The 18130-nt window shown below is 39.0% G+C and overlaps 1 protein-coding gene across 1 annotated transcript; it reads right to left on the bottom strand.

Moving 5' to 3' along the window:
• Positions 1-796: 796 nt before the first annotated feature.
• On the bottom strand, positions 797-10629 carry LOC308676822 (vomeronasal type-2 receptor 26-like; the record flags this gene model as incomplete). Its single annotated transcript, XM_081342858.1, has 6 exons — positions 797-1698; positions 2879-3005; positions 4202-5062; positions 6657-6896; positions 8280-8383; positions 10518-10629. 6 exons carry the CDS (start codon positions 10627-10629, stop codon positions 797-799), a joined length of 2346 nt encoding a protein of 781 aa, XP_081198984.1.
• Between the last annotated feature and the right edge of the window lie 7501 nt (positions 10630-18130).

Raw genomic sequence — 18130 nt, 5'->3', positions numbered from 1 at the left:
AGAAGCAAGGTAAGTCCATGTTGCTTCTCCAGCTCTGACTGGATGGTGGGGAATGGAAGTATTCTCTCTCAACAGAGGGGCAGGTGTATAATGTCATCTGTCTCCAGTCTACAACACAGTCCTTTCAACAGTTCCAAGAAGGTTCCACATTTGTTTGCACCACTCAGGTGATCCTGACAACACAGATAAATCTCTAGATGGCCTCAACAACTCTAAAATAATGCAAATGATCAGAGGTCTGCAAGGAGTATAAATCCTTCGATTCCCTACCATCCAGTCAGATCTGAAGAAGTTTCTTGGATGAGAAGCAAAATGTCTTCAAAGAAAAGCAGGAAAGACCAATTTCCCTATGAAAAAGTAACTTTGGGACAATTATGACCTGGATGACAGAGAATCTCCATAGACCTGAGTGAGATTACATTTCTATTGAGAGAGTTATCCATCTTTTTTCCCTCTGAAATCTAGTTTGAAAACTCAGCAGTTTGGACTAGAAGTCAGATTTTTCCACAAACATTCTTTTTCTAAAAAATGTAACATTTTCCTGCATTGAATGTTTGGGGAAAAACTATAATTCACTCAACCAGAAATATACTGTATAGCTGTTCCCATGTTTTTAAAAGAAAGAATATTCATTGCTCATATAAATAATGGGTTTGGCTGTCTTATGAACTGCATATATTGTTCTTCATTACTCTGAAAAAAAAAGAACTATTTCTGAACAAATTTAGCAAAATGAAAGAAGTTCCAGTTGGAACTGGAGTAATAAGCCTGCTAAATAATTATATATGAAAAGATTTCACATATGTTTCTTTATTAGCTGCTCCTTTCTGTTCAAATCAGGCCTCAGAATAATAATATAGCATTTGGGGAAAAAGATGCAGCCCAGTAATCCAGCTGCAGACATCAAAATGGAGAAGACCTCCACAGCTACCATGTATTTTCCTTTGCTGCTCAAATAGGTGGGAAAAAAGGATATCCAGACATTACAAAAGACCAACATACTGAAGGTGATAAATTTGGCTTCATTAAAGCTATCAGGTAACTTTCTGGCTAGAAAGGCCACTGTAAAGCTGATAGAAGCCAAGAAACCCATATAACCAAGGACAATGTAAAACATAATGACTGAGCCTTCATTACATTCCAGGACAATTTCATCAACTGTGGAATGCATGTCTGAATCTGGAAATGGGGGAGAAATTGCTAGCCACGCACTACAAATGATGACTTGTACCAGGGAGCAAGACAGGACAATAGTGCTGGCCAGCCTTTTCCCCACCCATTTTCTCATTTTGGAGCCTGGTTTGGTGGCCATGAAAGCAAGGACCACTATGGTTGTTTTACTCAATATACAAGAAAGGGCTATAGAGAATATGATGCCAAAAGAAGTTTGTCTCATGAGACATTTTATTTGGTCAGGTTGTCCAATGAAAAGCAAAGTGCAAAGGAAAGAGTGGAAGAGAGCAATGAGAAGAGTGTAGGTGAGGTTCTGGTTGTTGGCTTTGACAATGGGAGTGTCCTGATTTTTAATGAAGACCCCCAGTACCACAGCTGAGATGAAAGAAAAAAAGAAAGCAACATTGGTCAAAGTGATTCCTAAGGGTTCTTTGTAAGACAAGAAGGTTGGATGTTTTTGAATGCACAGATCTTGGTTCTTGTTAGGATAGGTTTCTTCAGGACATGGGATACAGTCATCTAAATCTGGAAGAGAAATAGAGTTGTTAAGCATATAAGAATTGAAAGTTAGCTTAAACATCCCCATTTTTCAGAAATAAAATATTTGAGTGCCTGGAATTTCCAGGTATTCATCACAATGTCTGGGAATTAGGGAATTTAAATTCAAATTATCTGGAAAGTTATAGGCAAAAAAATTAAATCTAATTTGTCTGATAACATATCTTTTGCTATTACATTACTGATTCAGATACCATTATACATTTCAAATTGAATTGTACCTCCCACTTACACCATTGCTTTAGGGGAAATAAATTGCTGCATTAAAACAAATGAACAATATTTATAGTAACATTGATCAACAAAAGACAGTTTAGTGTTTATTTTCTGGCTAGGTCTTATTCTGGGGAAAATACAGTACTAAATGCATCTGTCTGGCTGATGATTTTAATTGGGGTTTATTTTTGTGGTGAGGCTTATATTACAAGAATCCTGAAAGGTCTTGCTAGGGCTTATTTTCCAGTTGGGTCTTATTTTGGGGGAAAACATGGCATAATATATTTAATTTCATAATGTTTGCATTATCTGTCTGCAGTGTCCAAAAATAGTGAGCCAGAGTTCATGGATTTCAGTTTTCCTGACACTGTTTTTCTATTGTGGCAATGGTCCTGGTGAACTCTTTCAACCTGTTCATCTCTTACTACACTTATATTTTTTGGGAAAGAAATTATGCATGAATACAATAAATGAATCTTCAGTGATATGTTGCATTTTGTCGTGTTGTATGCTGAAAGAAGTTTATCAACCATCTGAATGCAATTTGGTGCTCTGTAAAAAAGGGTATGAATCAGGACATTTAGCTCAAACCTGAAACCAATATATATGCTCTCTGTAAATAAAATTATAAACCCATATTTTCTTTATTTTCTTAATAGATATCAAATGTTATCAATCTTCCCGAATAAATCAGACTGGAAAAATAAAGATGTTAGCAAATTCTACATTCTTATAAGGCTACATTAAAAGAATTTTGCAAGTCTGAAAACACAAAACCTTTCTCGTCCACGTTTAGCTCTATTGACCCATTAAGGCAGGTCCTTTTTAAATTACTTTCTATGACTCTTCATTGGAGATAGTGTCTCTTGCTGTTTCCCACCAAGGGCATTGTCACATTCCATTACAAAATTTCTTGCATGGAATCGCTTACCTGTCTGATTGGCAATTTTCCCTTCTGGGCAACAAAGGCATTTGTAACAGCAAAATGGCCTCCCTTCTATTTTGACCTTGCTATATCCCAAGGAGCAACGAGCATTGCACAGAGAAACAGGTGGTCTCTGTTAATAAATGAAAGTACAGTACAATTAGAATTTTAAAAATAACATTCTAGCAATCATCATTTTGGAGAAATCTTTTCTTTCTTCTTTTGGTCAGAAAGATTCAGTGAAAGATTCAGTGCTAGTATGCAAGGCTTATCTCATAAAATATCCTTCTTGCATAATGTGTCATGTAAATGAAAAATCTGTTATTTATCTGATAGGCTTCAATATTAGCATTAATTAGCTCATAGATAGGAGGACATTGTGCTTCTTTTTCTTCTGCAAAATCCTCTTCAAAGTCCTGTGTATCAAGAATATTGTTTTCCTTGTACTTTGATTCATTAATTTGTGTAGGTATTCAGAGTTCATCTGCAGCATGAGCAGTTAACTAGCTGTTGAAAAATGAATAATAGCTACCTGGTTAAAAAGCTTGGGCCAGACAATGTTATTTACTGATAGAGAGAGAAGGCCTTCTAGATGAGCTGATGGATATACTTTTCCAACTTTGATCCTAAGAAAGGATTGATTTGGAAAGGTGACCCAGTTGATAATATCAAAGCCAGTTGCAACCTTCCCATTCTTGTCAAATAGTATGTTTTCTCCAGCACTGTTGTTAAATGAGACTTTTCTCAAGTAGTGATGAAGCTCAAGAGAAGAACATGACAGTAATTAATAAAGGTATTCAACAATGGGAAAAATATAAAGCAATATTATTTCAAAAAAATTGTAGTGCTCCCTATTTATTATAATAATACTATTCATCACTTGGATCAACAACATCCAGAACGCTCACGAAAAAAGACAGAGAAATGCTATGGACTCCAACAGCACCTTTGTCTGTCTGTCTGTCTGTCCGTCCGTCCGTCCATCCATCCATCCATCCATCCATCCATCCATCCATCCATCCATCCATCCATCCATCTATCTATCTATCTATCTATCTATCTATCTATCTATCTATCTATCTATCTATCTATCTATCTATCTATCTATCTATCTATCTATCTATCTATCTATCTATCTATCTATCATCTATAAAATGTATTGGCCACCATCTTACCATAGGATAACATTGGTATCATTTAAGTTAAAACATATGATCCATCTACGTCATTCCTCCAGCATTATATTTAAATTACTTTCTATATATTACATAGACAGTGGAAGATATGGAAGCAAAATCACCTGCTCCATTAGCAAATATAGGAGCTTACCTGCCACACTTGATGATCAAGAAGCTTCTGCTTCCCTGTAGCAGCCATTGCTCTGTGCTTGGAGTGGGTTGTATACATGGCTTGGAGAGCATGTGCCACACCATACATTGCATTGTAGATACTGTAGCTTTGCCCAGTCATGCCCAGTTGAAAAACAGAGTCTGGAAGACTCTCCAACGTCTCTTCCCCAGTGCACCTTTCTTCTGACTTTGTATTTAAAGTGGGATTTGAGAAGAAACATCCAAAGGCTTGTTCCCAAAAGACCCTTGAAAAACTGTCTTCATTTTCTGGAACACTGTTTCTCATCTGAAGAAATGTCTTGAATCCTGATAACTCTTTGGAGGAAACTGAGAAAGAAAGAGCCCCATGAATGAAGTCCATACTGTTATCTCTTTGAAACGGAAGTGAAGTGTATTCCATCTGGGCTGAAAAAATCCAGACTTTGTCTTTTCTCTCTAATGTTGTGTCCAAATATTCTGAGACAGAGGAGATCATTCTGAAAAGAGGCATAACCTGATTTTCACAATATACAATCACAACACTAGATATGCTTGTCATTACGACTTTGTATATTTGAAGAAAATTATCCATTTTTTCTTCCAAATCATTTGAAAAAGTTACTATTGGAAACTCTTCAATGTAATCAAAACAGATTCCATTCTGGGAAAATATGACAAGCACTTCTCTGATAAATCTTTCAGCAATCTCATTTTGTTGAAAAAGCATCCCAATCCAGGACCACTTAAAATGAAGCAGCAACTGGAGAATCCCCATAATTTGAAGATGTTCATTTGGAAACATCTGATAAAAGAAAGCTGTATGAATCCTGTTATCCATCACTGGAGCAGAGCCATATGTAACCTTAGGAAATAAAGAAATGCAAAGTATAGGGATATATTTTTCATATAAACGATAAATGAATTAAATCTGACTGATCCATATTGTTGGTTTGATTTTCAGGGATTATTCATACCTTATTAAGAATTGCCTTTTAATTTCTATGGAAATAAATTAAAATAAATCTATTGTTTCTAAAATATGAATCACATTCAGTGTGGGTGGAATGCATTGGGTTTGGGAGAAGAGTAAAAATATAAAAAGCCAGTATGTATGGTTCTAGTTTAGTCTAAACTAAACTTGATTTCAGAATTGATGTAGTATATTTACATCTTTTCTGCCTCTAATAAGGTATTTCAGATTGTCAAAAAACTGGTTTTCATCCAGTTTGGGTAGGGTTAATTGAACATTTTGAACAATTCAGTATTAAGTTCTCTGTGAAGTTTCACCTCACATAGCTGGTTGTGATGGGCACAACCCTGCTGCATATTTATCCAGAAAAAAATGGGCATATACAGTAAATGGGTAGCAAAAGATTTCATTGGCAGAATTTGATGATCAGAGTAACTTCTCATTAAGGTTTTGTAACCCCAAAAATCTATTATGTAGTAATTTAACAATAATGTCTTAATGTACTCTTTTGTTATATATTTTTTATTTTAGAACCATAAGCCTCCCTCCTTCCCTTTCTTTCTTTTCTTAGTAAGAATATGAGTGCAGCTATATTCTTTTAGATAGAAATGCTGGGGCATAAGTCATGGAATGAATACATTATTTAAAGCAATCTTATTTTGTCATGGAAGAAGCAGTGCTTTTTTTGTGGAAAAAAAGGTGCCGGAACTCACACACGTCACACAAACCGCCTTGCCTACCCTACAAGGTTCCATCCAAAAAGGGTGCTGGAACTCTGTTCTGGGCGTTCTATGACAAAAAAAGACTTGGAAGAAAGTATTGTGACTGAGACTATTGGTACTAAAGCTACCTGTATTAGATTATTACTACTTATCAACCAGAGAAATTTGTCATGTAAATAATACTTCTGGATGATTGTAATTGCCTTCTAAGTGTAATTTCCAATCATCTTCTCATTTAAGCAACTACTCCAAAATCCAGTGAAGGAAAGAGAAAAATGAACCAAGGAAAAACCACCTAGCCTCAATAGAACAAACATTTCCATAATTGCAGACAAACCAAAATGCTATTTTAAATCATTTCTGGAACAAATCACTATTCAGTCATATATTCTTTCTTTATTATAAGTATGCCACTTTTATCTTCAAAATATATAATATATTTCAATTTCTTGTAATTTTAGTTTTGTTATTACCTTAATTGGTTTGGAAATTTCATGGAAATCAACAGGAAATTATTTCAAATTAAAAGAAAATCCTCTCTTATGACCAAGAGGATTCATCTTTTTTTCTTTTCTTTTCTGTTTTTCCAATGTGAGATAAGATCCTCAAAATTAGCATAATTTTCATTAAATCAAAATAGGAAAAATGTTAAAATGTTGTGTAGCCTGAAGTTATATATCTGCTGATTGACATTAGTTTACAACCAATCCAGTAAATTCCATTAAAAAGAATAGGAGTTTGCTTTTTTCTTGAGCATTTCCTACCTGTGGAATCTTGTAAATACTCAGGATATCTGCCATAACCTGAGAAAGATCAGAGTTTGGCCCAGCAATAATACATGCTAAGTTTTGGTGGATGCTGGATTTGTAGTTGGGAACAAATTTGTCATGTGAAGAAAGAAGCTCCATAGAAGCAAGGTAAGTCCATGTTGCCATGAAATAGTTGTTATATATGCCAAAGCCCAGAGTGGTGTTTGGCAAGATCTGAGGATTTTCATTGATCTCCTTTACAGCAAATACCAAGGACAAGATATGCAAATAGTTCTGTAGAAAGAAACTTCAAGGGAGGATAATGCCTCTGTCACAATATTTATATTTCCAAACAAAGAATTTCTTACATTATAATTGAATAATCTTTCTTAATAGAAAGATTCAAAATTAGACTCCAAGATTCCAAGGATAGTCTACAGAAAATACCTGTCCTCACTTTCCATAAATTTGAATATAGAATAAGCTACAAACTGTTCGTTATCCATTTCTTTGAGTACTGTAAATTATCCCTTTTACAATGTTTTTTTCTTATTGGGATATTTCTATCTCATTTTGAAACATCAAATCTTGTATATTGAGCCACATTAGGAATGGTAATATGTAAAAGCTGGAAAGGAAACATTTTTAGCACCTAAGAAATCCTTTCTTTGATTTCAAGGTTGTTTGACTAGGAATATATATATATATATATATATATATATGCAAAATTCTTCCTATATATGAAGTAAAGGCCAATGTGTCATAGAATAAAAGTGTGCTTAGATTTTATTTTTAATATTACCATAAACCATAGAAACTGTTCTCAATTGAAAACAAGTTGGTTCGGCTACTGTTATATTTACTCTGAATTCCAGCCATACTCAATAGATTTTTTGAAAAGTGACTTGGAACTACTGCATATACTTAGTCTCAGAAATAAAATAATTAACTGTAAGTTTAGCTCACAGAAATGTCTGTTCCTTACAGGATGTGATCTGATCATTTACAGGCATACAGCTGTATGCTGGAATTGTAGTTCCATGTAAATTTGGGCGTAAACATTAGGAAACCAGAAAGGACTGAGTAGAGTGCTACAGATTTCTTTCTTTCTTTCTTTCTTTCTTTCTTTCTTTCTTTCTTTCTTTCTTTCTTTCTTTCTTTCTTTCTTTCTTTCTTTCTTTCTTTCTTTCTTTCTTTCTTTCTTTCTTTCTTTCTTTCTTTCTTTCTTTCTTTCTTTCATATATGTATACATTCGAACTAGATTGTAAGGTTTCTCTGTGTCATATATATGTGTCTATGTGGGTATTTGCATAATGGTATTTTTTCAGAGCTGAATGCAACAAAATTAAATTTTAATTTATGCTGATTAGTGTACATTTAAAGTGACAATATTCTATTCTATTCTATTCTATTCTATTCTATTCTATTCTATTCTATTCTATTCTATTCTATTCTATTCTATTCTATTCTATTCTATTCTATTCTATTCTAAGAAATAAAATAGAATCTGTGAGTAGAGGAACTAAAAGTGAAAGGAGATAAAAGTTATATTTCAATCATGTATGGCTTTCCTAAAATAACATTAACTAATTATCTAGTCAGATTTGGGAACTGATATAATAAAAAAATGACAGCTACGTACAAGGGATCATCAATAAGTTCTTCAGATGGAATTCTTTTGAAGGTAATCAAGTTAGACATCACGTAGATCAGAGAAATAACGCCACCAATGATGAGATCACCTGAATAGTAAGACTTGTATTTAACAGTTGGATTGTCAATGGTGCATTTAGCATCATGGAACATGACCTGAAGAAGTTATTTTTTCACCCACAGTTTGAAGAGGAAGACTCCAAATCATAGATGTGTATTTCACAAATGATTGTTGATATGGCTTTTGAATATAGGGCAACCTAACACTTTGCTTCTTTCTCTTGGATAATCTGAATGAAGAGCTACAGTATATAAGAAAAACCAACTCATACAGTGTTGCTCTTTATGCATTGTATTTGAATATGTTTTGCTTTGCTCTTTGGAACTCCCTAGAGAACAGAGGAGTAGAATTAAACATGGCCAATTATGGGACACAACATCTTTTGCTTTTCTGATATAATAGGAATTAATAATAAGGTTGGAGTAAATGGTTGGTGGCTTTTTGCATAGCAGCAAAAGAAAAGGAGATTTCAATAGAAGGAAAAGAAGACAAAGGAAATCAAATAAATAATATGTGAAAAAGTACAGGTTTATCAGGTTTGTACTGGTTTAATGGTATGACACAGAAGTCACGTTTGCCCTTGGAGGAGGTGTTACCAATGGGGAAACAATGTTAAACCAAAAAGCTTCATTATTTGTCAGAAAACATCCATAGTTTTAGATCACCAAGAATTTGTTACTCTTCTCCGGCCATCAGTCCTTGAAATATCATTAAGTGGCTTCAATTTAATAAATGTAATCTCAGTTTAGATGTTATGGTTTATAGAATCAACCTTCACTTGTGGTACTTGCAAGAACAAGTCCATAGATTTTCCTTCACACTTTTGAAAGTGCTTTGCCATTCTCTTGTTCTTATGGCCAAGAGAGAATGACTGGCTCAAAGGTATGACTCGGTGTTTATTCTTTCTGCTACAAACTGAATCATGAATGAGATTGTCCCAAAGATGCTTTTTCAGAGGCAACGGGACTTTCTTGTTTTCCTTTGAAGATGTTTCACTTCTCATGCACTGATGGTGGGGAATGGAAGGATTCCCCCTCTCAACAGAGGGAGAGGGATATGATATCATTTATTTCCAGTCTACAACTCAGTCCTTTCAACAGTTCTAAGAAGGCTCCACATCCATTTGCATCACTCAGGTGACTCTGATGACACAAATAAACCTCTGGATGGCCTCTACAACTCTCTAAAATAATGCAAATGAGCAGCTGTCTGCAAAGAGTATAAATCCTTCCATTCCCCACCATCCAATCAGATCTAAAGAAGCATCTTGGATGAGAAGCAAAACATCTTTAAAGAAAAGCAAGAAAGTCCAGTTTCCCTGTGAAAAAGCATCATTTGGACAACTATGATCTGGATGACAGAGAATCTCCACAGATCTGAGTGAGATTACATTTCTATTGAGGTTATTGTCTAAGTTGAGACTTCTGACTACTGATGTCTTGTGTGCTTCTCTCAGATGGAGAACCTCAAGATTTCCCAGATTTGGAAGTTAAATATATTTAACCTTCAGGTTATCAATATATTTTTCAGGTTATCAATATATTTTTCAGAAACAATGTACAGGTAGTCCTTGACTTAAGAGTGTAATGGAACCTGCCCATTCCACTCATAACTCAAAAACTCATAAAGTGAATTTTGTTCCTTTAATGAGATCATTCTCTTGCTTGTTAAAATGCATGCAGCTCATTAAGTAAACATGATTTATCTGAGAGTGGGGAAGGCCAGGAGTGCCTAGTGATGGAACATGCCCCCCAGGCTTGGAAAAGTATCCAGTGCATGGATTGGCCATGGGGAGGGGTGTGGAATCATTCTGCAGCCATAGATCCAGGCTCTGGAGGCTTGGAAAAGGCTTCTGAAGGCTTGGAAAACCCCTCTGGAACCTGGATCAGGCCACTTGGGGGGTGCAAAATTGCTCTGCAGCCATAGATCCTGGCAGCAGAGGTCTTTTCTAGGCCTCTGGATCTCAGATTGGGTTGCTAGGGGTCCACAAAATTACTCTGAGGCCATAGATATGGGCAGCAGAGGTCTATTCCAGCCCTCCAGAGCACAGATCGGGCCATGGGGGGCATGAAATCACTCCATGGCCTTAGATCCAGGTTCTAGAGGTTTGGACAAGGCTTCCAGAGCCTGGATCGGTTAGTGGGGGCACAAAATCACTCTACATCCATAGATCTGGGTGGCAGAGGTCTTTTCCAGGCCTCTGGAGCCTGAATAAGGCTGCTGGGTGTCCACAAAATCACTCTGCGTCCATAGATCTGGGTGGCACAGGTCCATTCCCTGACTCCAGAGCCCAGATTGGGCCATGGGGGGGCACAGAATCACTCCATAGCCATGGATCCAGTTTCTGGAGGCTTGGAAAATGCCTCCAGAGCCTGGATCAGACGATGCAGAATCACTCCCCTACCATAGATCGGGGTTCCGGAGGTCGTTTCCAGGCCTCTGGAGCCTGGATCGGATTGCTAGGAGGTCATAAATTTGCTCCGCAGCCATGGATCTGGGCTCCAGAGGCTTGGAAAAGCCCTCCTGAACATGAATCGGGCTGCTGGGGGACACAGAATCTCTCCGTAGCCATGGATCTGGGCTCCAGAGGCTTGGAAAAGCCCTCCTGAACATGAATCGGGCTGCTGGGGGACACAGAATCTCTCCGTAGCCATAGATCTGGTCTCTGGAGTTCTTTTCCAGACCTCTGGAGCCTGGATTGGGCCACTGGGGGGCTGCAAAATTGCTTTGTGGCCATGGATCTAGGCTCCAGAGGCCTTTTCCAAAGCTTGGAAAAGACTTCCAGAGTCAGGATCTATGACTGCAGAGCGGTTTTGGGCCCCCACTGGACCAATCTGGACTTGGGAGGCTTGGAAAAGTCCTCTGGAACCCAGAATGGGCCACTGTGGGGCGCAGAATCTCTCCATGGTCATGGATCCAGTCTCCGGATGCTTGGAAAAAGCCTCCAGAGCCCTGATCAGGTCACTGGGGGTACTGCAAAATCACTCTACAGCCATAGATCTGGGCTCTTGAGGCTCAGAAAAGGACTCCAGAGCTCAGATCAGGCTGAGGGGTGTGTGCAGAATTTCTCAGCAGCCATAGAAAGCCTTGGAAAAGGCCTCCGGAGCCCGCATTGGGCTACAGGGAGCACAGAATCTCTCTGCAACTATGGATCTGGGCTCCGGAGGCTTGGAAAAGGCCTCAGGAGTTTGGATTGTGTTGTGTACTGGGTTCTGTGCTTGATTGAAAATACAAGGCGAGTGAGTTCAGCAAGAATAATTCTTTATTTTCTTGCAGGAACTGAACTGGGAAACAGGGCTGTGAATGCAGCTATTTATACCCTGGCCTCTAGGTGGCGGCCAATAGGTTTAAAGCAACCTATTGCCACCCTAGAAGCAGCCAATGGTGGCACTGGAGATGGGTTGTCTGAGGAGTTGGGAGCTGTTAGCCAGCTTCCCTGCTTAAGCAACCTTCCAACAATTAACCCCACATGATACACTTTAGTAAGAAAAAACCCAGTACATTACAGATTGGGACACTGGGGGGCTGAAAAATTGCTCTGCAGCCATGGTTCTGGGCTCCAGAGGCTTGGAAAAGGCCTCCAGAGGCTTGGAAAAGGCCTCAGGAGCCTGGATCAGCCATGGGGGAGGCCACAAAATCACTCTGCAGCCACAGATCCGGGTGGCAGAGGTCTTTTCCAAACCTCTGGAGCTCAGATCGGCTGCAGGGTGTATGTGTGTGTGGTGCAAAATCACTCTGTGGCCATAGATCCAGGTAGTAGAGGCCTTTTCCTGTCTTCTGGAGCCCTGATCCAGCTTCTGGAGGCATGTCAAAGCATCCCCCAGCTTCGGTTTGGTTCTCTGTTGCAGAGAACAGAGGCCTAAAGAACCATGAGATCATGCGAGATCAGTAGTGTGAGATCTTGCTTCACTGATCTTGCTTCATCTTGCATTAGTTTAGGCCTCCATTCTCTATGAACATATAAAAGGCCTGGAGCAGCCAAGAAAGCAAAGATTCTCCATCTTTGCAGGATGAGTTCTGAAGGCCTAGTGCCTAGGGAGACCCATGGTGGGGAGGGAGGGAATATCCAGGGTGTGTCGCAGAGCCACTGAGGTCGCTTGTAAGGCCGAATGACTGCTGTAGTGCTGCAATACTCGCAATTTCAGGAGTTGCTTGTAAGCTCTAGGGAAAGTTAATTAGTGTGTTCAGGTCATCAATATATTTTTCAGAAATGCAGAGAATGGAAGAAAGGATGGAACAGAAACTTAGAGAGATAAAGGTAGACATTTTGTCCTCAGTGCATAAAGTAGCTAAATGTGTGGAGGTGCTGGATGACAAAGTGGAAGAACTGACTCAAAAGAATGCTATATTAGAAGCAAAAGTATTGGAAATTGAAGATTTAAAAGACAAAATGGATAGCGAACTGAGTCTGGCTCAATTTTATCAGATGCAGTTTGCTGTTAGAATTAGAGGCCTAAAAGAGAATATTAAGGAAGATTTAAAGCAGCTGGTTTCTGAGGCTTTTGAGGTGGTATTGAACCATCCAGCATCTGAAATAAAACAAGGCATGGACAAAGTGTTTCGTGTGAACTCGTGGATTGCTAAACAGAGAAAGTTGCCTAGAGATGTGGTGGTTTATTTTGTAAAAAGGGAAATTAGAGATGAAGTTATACAAGCTGCCTATGATACTAAAGTTGTGATTGCTGGTCAAGAAGTTTTGGTTCTAAAAGAAATTCCTCCAAAGATTTTAAAGAGAAGGAAGGACTTTATATTTCTTGTGCAAGAGCTCAAGCAAAGGGATATAAGGTTCAGATGGGAGATCCCAGCTGGGTTGAGCTTCTTGTATGAAGGCAAAAGGTACTGTTTGGGTACTGTGAAGCAAGCGCATGATTTTTACAACAATATCTTAAAAGTAACCCCATCAACACTTTTGGAAGCTGCAGAGGGATCTGGAGAAGGAGAACATCAAGAGGATGAAGATGGACAGATAGATGAGAATGGTACAGGAGGAGATCAAGATGCAACTCTTTTGGATGATCCTAGAGAACAGAGGGTGACGCGTGCTGCCTTAAAACGCTCAAAAAAGAAAAGAAAATAGGTCTAGTAGAAATCTATGGAACTTCCACAACATACTGATAGTCAAGTGGTAGTTGTGTTTTTAAGAGTTTTGGGATGATATGTATGGTAACAGAATCTTTAATTTGGAATTAATGGACAATTTATTACAGAGGAAGAGGAAGAAAGTTTTGTGGGTTAATGTGGGTTAATTTGTGTAAGAACTATCTATTATAGCCTATTTTGGCTAGAGAGGTTAATAGGGATAGGTGTTTGTGATGTGTAAATGAGAATATGTTTAGGAAATAGTGAATTGTGGAAGAACATAGATGGGAACCCCTTCATGGATTACTGCCTTGTCGTGGCGAAGGGGCTTGCGTAATTCAATGAAGCTATGAGCTATGCCGTGCAGGGCCACCCAAGACGGACAGGTCATAGCTGAGAGTTCTGACAAAACGTGATCCACTGGAGAAGGAAATGGCAACCCACTCCAGTATCTTTGCCATGAAAACCCTATGGACAGTACCAAAAGGCAAAACGATATGACGCTGGAAGATGAGCCCCTCAGGTCGGAAGGCGTCCAATATGCTACTGGGGAAGAGCAGAGGGCTAGTACTAGTAGCGCCAGAAAGAATGAAGCGACTGGGCCAAAGCCGAAAGGACGCTCAGCTGTGGATATGTCTGGTGGTGAAAGGAAAGTCCGATGCTGTAAAGATTTTTTCTCCATAGGAACCTGGAATGTAAGATCCATGAATCAAGGAAAGCTGGACGTGGTCAAACAAGAGATGACAAGACTGAACATCGACATCTTAGGTATCAGCGAACTAAAATGGACAGGAATGGGTGAATTTAATTCAGATGACCATCAGGTATACTACTGCGGGCAAGAATCCCTCAGAAGAAATGGAGTAGCCTTCATAGTCAATAAAAGAGTAGGAAAAGCAATACTGCGATACAATCCTCAAAATGACAGAATGATCTCAGTTCGAATCCAAGGCAAACCATTCAATATCACAGTAGTCCAAGTCTATGCCCCAACCACCAGTGCTGAAGAGGATGAAATTGACCGGTTCTATGAAGCCCTACAGCACCTTATAGAAGTAACACCAAAAAATGATGTCCTTATCATCATGGGGGATTGGAATGCTAAAGTAGGAAGCCAAAAGATAACTGGAATAACAGGCAAGTTTGGCCTTGGAGTACAAAATGAAGCAGGGCACAGGCTGATAGAATTTTGTCAAGAGAATACGATGGTCATAGCAAACACTCTTTTCCAACAACCCAAGAGACGGCTCTACACATGGACATCACCAGACGGTCAACACAGAAATCAGATTGACTATATGCTCTGCAGCCAAAGATGGAGAAGCTCTATACAGTCGGTAAAAACAAGACCAGGAGCTGACTGTGGCTCAGACCATGAGCTTCTCCTTGCAAAGTTTAGGCTTAAACTGAAGAAAGTAGGGAAAAGCACTAGGCCAGTCAGGTATGAATTAAATCATATCCCTGTTGAATATACAGTAGAGGTGACAAATAGATTTAAGGAATTAGATCTGATAGACAGAGTGCCTGAAGAACTATGGACAGAGGTTCGCGACATTGTACAACAGGTAGCAACCAAAACTATCCCAAAGAAAAAGAAATGCAAGAAAGCAAAATGGCTGTCTGAGGAAGCTTTGCAAATAGCTGAGGAAAGGAGGGAAGCGAAAGGCAAGGGAGAAAAACATAGATATGCCCAATTGAATGCAGAATTCCAGAGAATAGCTAGAAGAGATAAGAATGCCTTCTTAAATGAACAGTGCAAAGAAATAGAAGAAAACAATAGAATAGGGAGGACCAGAGATCTTTTCAAGAAAATTGGAGAGATGAAGGGAACGTTTAATGCAAAAATGGGCATGATAAAGGACCAAAATGGCAGGGACCTAACAGAGGCAGAAGAGATTAAGAAGAGGTGGCAAAATTACACAGAAGAACTATATAAGAATGAGCTTAACGTCCCAGATAATCACAATGATGTGGTCACTGACCTCGAGCCAGACATCCTAGAATGTGAGGTGAAGTGGGCCTTAGAAAAGCTGAGCAACAACAAAGCTAGTGGAGGTGACAGTATTCCAGCTGAGCTATTCAAAATCTTAAAAGACAGTGCAGTAAAAGTGCTACACTCAATTTGCCAGCAAATTTGGAAAACTCAACAGTGGCCACAGGATTGGAAAAGATCAGTTTACATTCCAATTCCAAAGAAAGGCAGTGCCAAAGAATGTTCAAACTATCGCACCATTGCACTCATTTCTCATGCTAGTAAAGTCATGCTTAAAATCCTACAAGCTAGACTTCAGCAGTATGTGGATCGAGAACTACCAGAAGTACAGGCAGGATTTCGAAGAGGCAGAGGAACTAGAGATCAAATTGCCAACATACGCTGGATCATGGAGAAAGCTAGGGAGTTCCAGAAAAACATCTACTTCTGCTTCATTGACTATGCTAAAGCCTTTGATTGTGTGGATCATAACAAACTGTGGCAAGTTCTTAAAGAGATGGGAGTACCAGACCATCTTATTTGTCTCTTGAGAAACCTATATGCGGGTCAAGAAGCAACAGTGAGAACTGGACACGGAACCACTGATTGGTTCAAAATTGGGAAAGGAGTCCGGCAAGGCTGTATACTGTCGCCCTGCCTATTTAACTTATATGCAGAGCACATCATGAGAAAGGCAGGGCTAGATGAATCAAAAGTTGGAATTAAGATTGCCGGAAGAAATATCAACAACCTAAGATACGCAGATGATACCACTCTAATGGCAGAAAGTGAAGAAGAACTAAAGAGCCTCTTGTTGCGGGTGAAGAAGGAGAGTGCAAAACTTGGGTTGAAACTTAACATTAAGAAAACCAAGATCATGGCAACTGGCCCTCTCAATTCCTGGCAAATAGATGGGGAAGAAATGGAGGTAGTGACAGATTTTGTTTTCCTGGGCTCCAAGATCACTGCAGATGGGGACTGTAGCCAAGAAATTAAAAGACGCTTGCTCCTGGGGAGGAAAGCCATGGCAAATCTAGACAGCACACTAAAAAGCAGAGACATCACCCTGTCAACAAAAGTGCGTATAGTCAAGGCTATGGTCTTCCCAGTTGCAATGTATGGCAGTGAAAGTTGGACCATAAGAAAGGCTGAGCGCCAAAGAATTGAGGCCTTTGAACTATGGTGCTGGAGAAGACTCCTGCGAGTCCCTTGGACTGCAAGGCGATCAAACCGGTCAGTCCTAGAGGAGATCAATCCTGACTGCTCTTTAGAAGGCCAGATCCTGAAGCTAAAACTCAAATACTTTGGCCACCTAATGAGAAGGAAGGACTCACTGGAGAAGAGCCTAATGCTGGGAAAGATCGAGGGCAATAGAAGAAGGGGACGACAGAGAATGAGGTGGCTGGATGGAGTCACTGAAGCAGTAGGCGTGAGCTTAAATGGACTCCAGAAGATGGTAGAAGACAGGAAGGCCTGGAGGAATGTTGTCCATAGGGTCGCGATGGGTCGGACACGACTTCGCAGCTAACAACAACAACAACAATAGATGGGAATGACGCTAGTTTTCTTTTATTTTAGTTCTTTATACACATTTAGTATTATTAAGGATTGGTTTACTCTATATAAGCTAGAGAGTGATGGATTTTAGAGTTTATAATTGTTAGTATATGATTGTTCATGATTGCTTTTTAGATATATACCTTGTATTTTGCTCTGGGAAGTCGGGGGGGGGGGAGGGGGGGAGGAGGGGAAGTAGGGGGGGGGGAGGCAGGGGAGGGAGGAGGGAGAGGGGGAGGGGGGGATAGGGGGGAGGTAGGGAGGGGAGGAGGGAGGGGGAAGGGGGGGGGTTTAAAGGAAAACTGTATTTTAAAACTTTTCAATAAAAAAAAAATATATTTTTCAGAAACAATGTAAAGAAACTCAAGTTATCAATCTGAAGTCATGGTCAAGAGAATAATCAAGTAATTAAAATTGGTTCAGTCAGAGAATAAAATTTGGAAAGGGTTGACAAGCTATATGACTCCTTTTTTCTAAATTGTAGGAAATGGTGGATAAATTGTGAATTGGTCTAAACTGAGAAAGTGAGAAAATTTCAGTATTCAAAGAGGCACATTTCTTCTCAGGCAGTGCCCAAATTGTTCCCAGTACTTTACTTGCAAATAAGGAAGACTGCTTTTTTTCTCTTCAGACATTTAGCTAAAAACCCAGATATGCCCATATATTTAAAGTTGCAACTTGATTTCCAAAACAACAACAACAACAACAACAACAACAACAACAATAACAATAACAATAACAATAACAATAACAATAACAATAACAATAATCATCTTATTTTTATTCTTATTCTTACTCTATAGTTGAAAAGGACCTTGGAGGTCTTCTAGTTCAACCCCCTGGACAGGCAGGAAACCCTTTACTATTTGAGACAAGTGGTTCTTCAATCCCTTCTTAAAAACTTCCAGTGTTGGAGCATTTGCAACTTCTGGAGACAGGTTATTCCACTGATTAATTATTCTAATTTTAGGAAATTTCTCCTTAGTTCTAGGTTGCTTCTCTCTTTAATTAGTTTTCATCCATTCTTCTTATCCTGGCTTCAGGTACTTTAGAGAATAGCTTGACTCCCTCTTCTTTGTGGCCACACCTGAGATATTGGAAAACTGCTATTATGTCACCCTTATTCTTTCTCTTCATTAAACTAGACATACTCAATTCCAGCAACCA

The sequence above is a fragment of the Vipera berus genome (assembly GCF_964194415.1).
Source record: "Vipera berus genome assembly, chromosome: W".
Lineage (NCBI taxonomy): Eukaryota > Metazoa > Chordata > Lepidosauria > Squamata > Viperidae > Vipera > Vipera berus.
Note: the sequence above shows the minus strand (reverse complement) of the source record. Positions and strands in the feature narration are given on the sequence as shown.